Source organism: Camelina sativa, unplaced genomic scaffold (assembly GCF_000633955.1).
Source record: "Camelina sativa cultivar DH55 unplaced genomic scaffold, Cs unpScaffold00474, whole genome shotgun sequence".
Lineage (NCBI taxonomy): Eukaryota > Viridiplantae > Streptophyta > Magnoliopsida > Brassicales > Brassicaceae > Camelina > Camelina sativa.
Window position 1 is genome coordinate 85,899 of NW_010921705.1, and position 5,973 is coordinate 91,871.

A 5,973-nucleotide genomic window follows, 5' to 3' on the forward strand; every position below is an offset into this window, starting at 1 on the left:
TCAAAACATTAATTATAAAATTTAAACTGATTCCATAAAATCTTGAACTAATCCCTAATCGAATATTGCAAATATTACCACAATCACAACTACTCATATCTTAAACATCTATAAAAACCAAAGAGACGTATAAACAATCAAGCAAATCAAACCTAAAATAATAGCTCAGATATTCACCTTAATAGAAATGATGGCCGCCAATAATGGTTTCACTCATGTCTCGGATATTAAGTCTTTCAAAACAACCTGGAAAATAAGAGTCAAGATCGTTATACGTGGAAGCAATATAGCACATATACTGGAGAGACACTAGAGATGGTATTGGCTGATATTGCAGTAAGTGTTACTGTTTTGTTTAAAACTTTTGAAAAAATCTTTTCCACAGTTTCCAATGAAACTTACATTTTCTCCTGTTTCATCTCACATGGCTCATGTCAATGATGTTTCAGAACTTCATCCAGACTGGCGAAATAGCAATTAAAAAAAGTAAGTCAGTAAAGCAATTGTATAATAATGTATTATAAAGTCTCTCTAATAACTTAGAACAAATCATTTTCAGTTTCTCCATTTTGATTGTTTCTATTGCTACTTACATATATATTGTCTACTTGAATAACAGAATAAGCACGATGATAAGATTGAAGCCAGCCCGATTGAGTCACCTATTGGGAACCAAGGTTGAGGATCAAGATGGAATGTGGTTGGGGATCAAGATGGAATGTTTTTTTCTAATTTCATGCTCATATGTTGGCTTTCTTAATAGGTCAACACAACACGCTTTCAAGTTACATATTCTCAATAATACTCAAAGAAGAGGTACATATATTTCATTATTTGATTTCCATTATCTTGACCATGCCTTTAAATTTTAAACTGATATGTATGCGCATGGCTATGTGTAGAGTGATATCAACAACATGGCGAATCCCAGAAAAAACAATGATTTATGTTTTCAGAAAACAATTCTAGAAGTCTTAAACTACACCAAACCTTATTAAAAACTCCTTTATATGTGTATTTTAAATAGATTTTATATTCTAACAAAATCAAATATGATTTCTCTATTGGTTTATGTTTTTGTGTTTATATTATCATTTTCTTTAACATAAAATAAGCAAATCTTATGTTTTATAAACTGTTTTCTTTTCTAGGTCAACTAAAGGAACACAATTAAGCTATGATTATGGTTTTAAAGTAACAAAGCCAAGCTATGGTTATGGTTCTCGGCATAATAAAGAATTCTTGGAGATGGGTATATATATATACCTTATGTAGTTCAATTATAAGGTATATTTATAATTGGTTGTTATTGGTTGTGGATTTGTAAAAAGTTATCTAAAATCTTGATAAATCTAGTCTTATTGGATTAAGAGTTTTATAAAGTCATTAAAAGTTTTATGTTATTCAAGTAAAACAAAAGAATCTTGGATTGTTAATGAATTCAAATTTTATGTTATTGGTTTAGGATTTTATATCATTTCCTTCATAACAAAAGTCATGAAAACTCTTTCATCAAATAGAAAGATTTTACAAGATTAGAAAAAACAAATCATCAACATTTTAAAAAACTTCCTAAACAATCTCTTAGAATCCTTTATTTTTAACTTTCAATTTTCTATGATTCTAACAATCAGCAAAAACATAAAGCCATTAAAATTCTTTCTAAATCCTAAACCAATACCTCCCCTAACTTCTCTATTTTGTTGCTGTTTGAATTTGGAAGGCTTCTTACTAAATATAATATGTTTTTCCAAAATCTAATTAATAAATGCTTTAGATTCGATCTTAACAATTTCGCTTGCAATTATTTTTGGGGATTTTCAAAAATACCCTTTTTCCATGTTACTTTTTTAAAATACCCTTTCATGTTGATCATTTTCAAAAATACCCCTTTTCTATAAATAAAATCACTAAATTCTAAACCCTAAACTCCAAATACTAAACCCTATCCCCTCAAAACTATATCCTAAATGTAAAATGAGAATCTAAACCTAAAAAAAAAAAATTCTAAAAATTAATTTAACACATTGAAATTATGTAAAAAAGGGTAAAAATGAAAATGTTAAAAAAGAGGGTATTTTTGTAAAGAGGTATCCCAAAAAGGGTATTTTTAACAAATTTTCATTATTTTAAGTGATAAAAGGTAATAATCTTTTTTAAATTTAATCCTTAATTAATATGATTACAAAATTTATATCCTACTATATTAATTGAGAAGTACAAATATGAAACTAACCTTAAAAAATGTAAAAATTTACGTTCAAATGCCATTAGAAATATTTAATAAAGATTAATTACTTAATTTAATAAAGATAATAAATACTTTGACCAAATATAAACAATATATCAGAATTTTCTAATAAACTCTTTTAAATAAATATTAATTTTCAAAAAAAAAAATATTTTCTTTTACTAATTAATTATGGACGAAAATTATTATTTATTTTTTAAAATATATAACCAAATCAGAATTTTTAAAACTAAGATTTATATCCAAGTAGATAATATGATTATTTTAATAACTAGATTTGAAAGATTTTGTTAAGATGTTAAATTATAGTTCTCCTATCATCTTTTTTTACATTTTATTTACAAATTGTTTTGAATTATCATATAATACTTATGATTAATAAATATGTAAAAACAATTTCTGCATATGTTGTGATTTGAATTTTTAAAAATCAAAAATATATTACTCAATCTATAAGGAAAAAATATGTATTTTAATTTTTCTCATTGGCGGATTGGTAAAAATAAATTTATGTGGCTGATAGATTCATAAATTTTATTTACTCACAATTACAATATTATAATTACTACTTCAAAATAATTCACAAAGTAATGATGCACATAATACAAACAGGCAATATAAAACTGTATTATACATCAAACAAATTAAAAACTATAATATTCTAAAATAATTAGTATTCAAAAGGATATATATAGATTTACCGAACAATTACAATATTAAAAATAAATACTATCTCAAACAAACTATTTTTTAAAAGAAATATAACAACAAGTTTATTATTATTATATTATTATTTTTAGAAAAGATATTGATTGTCATACTTAATTGATTGTAAGACAAATTCATGGCGGATGGATGTCCTTTCTGAACACTTTGATCCAGTTGATGTTGCGTTGATAGGAGCTTTACCTTTACGTAGTTGTCCAAAGGAGGATTCTTTTGGTTGGCATTTTACGAAGAATGGGAGGTATACGGTTAAATCTGGTTATCATGCGGCACGTATGACGATCTCCGGGCCTTTTAAGGCGCTTGGTGACGGGCCAGAGAAAACCTCTCTCCTAGCTAGTGTGTGGAAGGTTCGTTGCCTACCAAAACTCCACCACTTTATGTGGCAAGCATTGTCTGGGTGTATTCCGGTTTCACGAAACTTGCGGCGGCGTGGTATCGCGTGTGATTTGGGCTGTTCAGGTTGTGGTGCTGAGGAGGAAACAATTAATCATGTTCTGTTTCTCTGTCCACCAGCGCGTCAGGTGTGGGCTTTATCTCAGGTACCGGTAGGATCACATTGTTTTCCGGTGGAGTCTGTTTATGCTAATATGGATCATTTCTTGGATCCCAAAAGCCCGGGATCCCATGTGTCAGCTTTCCCGTGGATTTTGTGATATTTATGGAAAGCGCGTAATGCAAAGGTTTTTGAAAATATCACGGAGCGACCAGAGGAGGTCGTTCGGGTAGCTGAAGGTGAGGCTTTATCCTGGCAGCAGGCTCAGGAGGAGGGTGAAGCTGTGGTTTCAACTGTCCAGCCAACGGTTGCTGACTCTCGTTTACGGGGGTCAAACACTTCCCTTACCATGTTCTTTTCAGGCTATCGTTGTTTCGTTGATGGCTCTTGGAAGTTAGGAGATCTTTTCGCAGGAGCCGGATGGTTTTGTACCCAGTCTCAGGATCTGACGCCAAGTATGGGAGCTACTAACTTTCGACGAAGTCTTACCCCCTTACACGCTGAAGTCGAAGCTTTCATTTGGGCGATGCGTTGCATGATCGGACATGATTACCGTGATGTGGCGTTCCACTCAGACTGCGCTGATTTGGTGAAGATGGTGTCTTCGCCACACGACTGGCCGGCGTTCTCGACGTATCTTGATGATATCAAGATGGACAGGGAGGAGTTCTCTTTTCTTTCCTTATATTTTATTCATAGAAATGCAAATGTAAAAACGGATCTTCTGGCACGCTGTGCGCGCACATCTCCGCATAATGTTTTGTATGTAAACAATTTCCCTTCGCATTGGCTCATCTGAGCTAATCTATTGTTGACAAAAAAAAAAAAAGATATTGACTGTGCTGTACATGTGGAAAGGGGGCTAACCATTTTCTTGAGCCTCAGCTCTTGCTGGACAATAGACGGGTAGCATACATCAAGAAGAACATGATAACTGTTGATATACTCAGTGAGGACGCTGGATTCAACGATAGCATTTATACATGCATTGCTCATGTTCTTGGGATTGGCAAAGTCACATTGGCTCATGATTGTGAGTCTCATTTCATCAGAGATCATCCCACGCGACCAAAAGAACTCGTATGCAGCTGAAGAGTCCCTGTCAAGCTTCAGAAGTGGATTCCCAATCTGATCAGAAAAATGAAGAACACACAAAGGAATCAGAAGAGAGCCAAAAGAGTTGATGTAACGCCAAGAAGAAGGTTCCTTTTTGCTTACTGCAATGCCTTTGATGTTGAATTTGAACCCACTTGAGCGTGAATTGTAGGTAAGTATCACGTCAGCCAACTGAGGTATGTAATGTCCTGCGAGAGAATGAAGTCAAATCCTGGTTAGATAAAAGGAAGATCCATGGACAAGTAACTTCTGAGGAAATTAAATAGCAAACCAGCTAAGCTAAAAGAGTTCCATGATCTTCAGATAATCTCCATTTTCTTAAACTAAGAATCAGAATAACCAAAGACACACCAGCGTAGCTTTCGCCAGTGAGAAAGAGGTTGCGAGACTTCAACTCTGGGAACCTCTTGAACCATCTCAACAAGAACACAAGCATATCATCAGCTGTTCTCAAAAAATAAAAAACATGTGATCAGCTGGAAAGAACAGTCTTCTAATATAGTTTGAAAAATGCAATTTAGAGCTTTACCAGTAGACTTGTCCCCGGTGTTGTAATCAGAGCTTCTGTTCGAGTATGACCATCCTACTCCCGCTGGTGACTCCACAAATAGCAGATTCGAGGCTACACATTTCACAACAAGATACGATAGCATGAATTACAGAGTTTCTCTGCTCTCTTTATATATATAACAGTCAATTCAACAAACCTTTGTTCCAAGACATGGAGTTAATGCGGAGGCCACGACCATCGCCTGTGGGGTAAAATGGACCTAACTCAGTGAAAGCTCCTCCACCAACTGAAGAACAACCTGGACCTGCAATACAAACCTCAAATATGTAATTTAATATGGAAATAGTAAACTAGCTTAAACCAATGAAACTATTAACAGAAACAGAGAAACGGAACAGAGACCTCCATTAAGCCAAAGGGTTAAGGGCTTAGTGTCGGGTTCTTTTACAGCCTCGACGTAGTAGTAAAACAGACTACGACCATTCTCCGAGTCCACATTGATATATCCTGCGAATGGTCTGAACCCGACCTTCGGTTGACCTGGAAGCACCACCACCAAATCGTCTTCCGGATAACCTTCTGCAAAACTACAAGTACACCCCAACCACTGCACTGTGACCAATACCACCATCATCATCACAACGATGGTCTGGCATGGTACCATGATCTGAAACATGTCAAAATACAAATCAATAATTTACAAGTTAAGTTCAATCTCACTGAATCATATACAAAGACAGTTTAGGAGCATGAGCCACAACATGAAGACACTAGAGGTTGTGTTATAAGTGTTGTTCCAAACTCTTTCGCGCACCTATGACTTGCATAACCGTTTTCTACTATGTTTTTGTGAGCTTTGGTTTTTCAGAATTT

At 33.8% G+C, this 5,973-nt stretch overlaps 1 protein-coding gene across 1 annotated transcript; it reads right to left on the bottom strand.

Annotated features, from left to right (window-relative positions):
* Nucleotides 1–4,022: 4,022 nt before the first annotated feature.
* On the bottom strand, nt 4,023–5,764 carry LOC104773166 (serine carboxypeptidase-like 43). Its single transcript, XM_010497746.2, has 7 exons — nt 5,503–5,764; nt 5,297–5,404; nt 5,119–5,211; nt 4,941–5,033; nt 4,692–4,777; nt 4,312–4,601; nt 4,023–4,110 (listed from the first exon to the last, which is right to left on the bottom strand). The coding sequence occupies exons 1-7, from the start codon at nt 5,762–5,764 to the stop codon at nt 4,023–4,025; spliced, it is 1,020 nt and encodes a 339-aa protein (XP_010496048.2).
* Between the last annotated feature and the right edge of the window lie 209 nt (nt 5,765–5,973).

Excerpts from the sequence above, each read along its gene's own strand:
- LOC104773166 (XM_010497746.2), bottom strand. The coding sequence starts at position 5,764 with ATGGTACCATGCCAGACCATCGTTGTGATGATGATGGTGGTATTGGTC. Across the intron at positions 5,405-5,502 it reads AACCCTTTGGCTTAATGGAG|GTCCAGGTTGTTCTTCAGTT; the intron begins GTCTCTGTTCCG and ends TTTGTATTGCAG. Across the intron at positions 5,034-5,118 it reads CACCGGGGACAAGTCTACTG|CTGATGATATGCTTGTGTTC; the intron begins GTAAAGCTCTAA and ends TTTTGAGAACAG.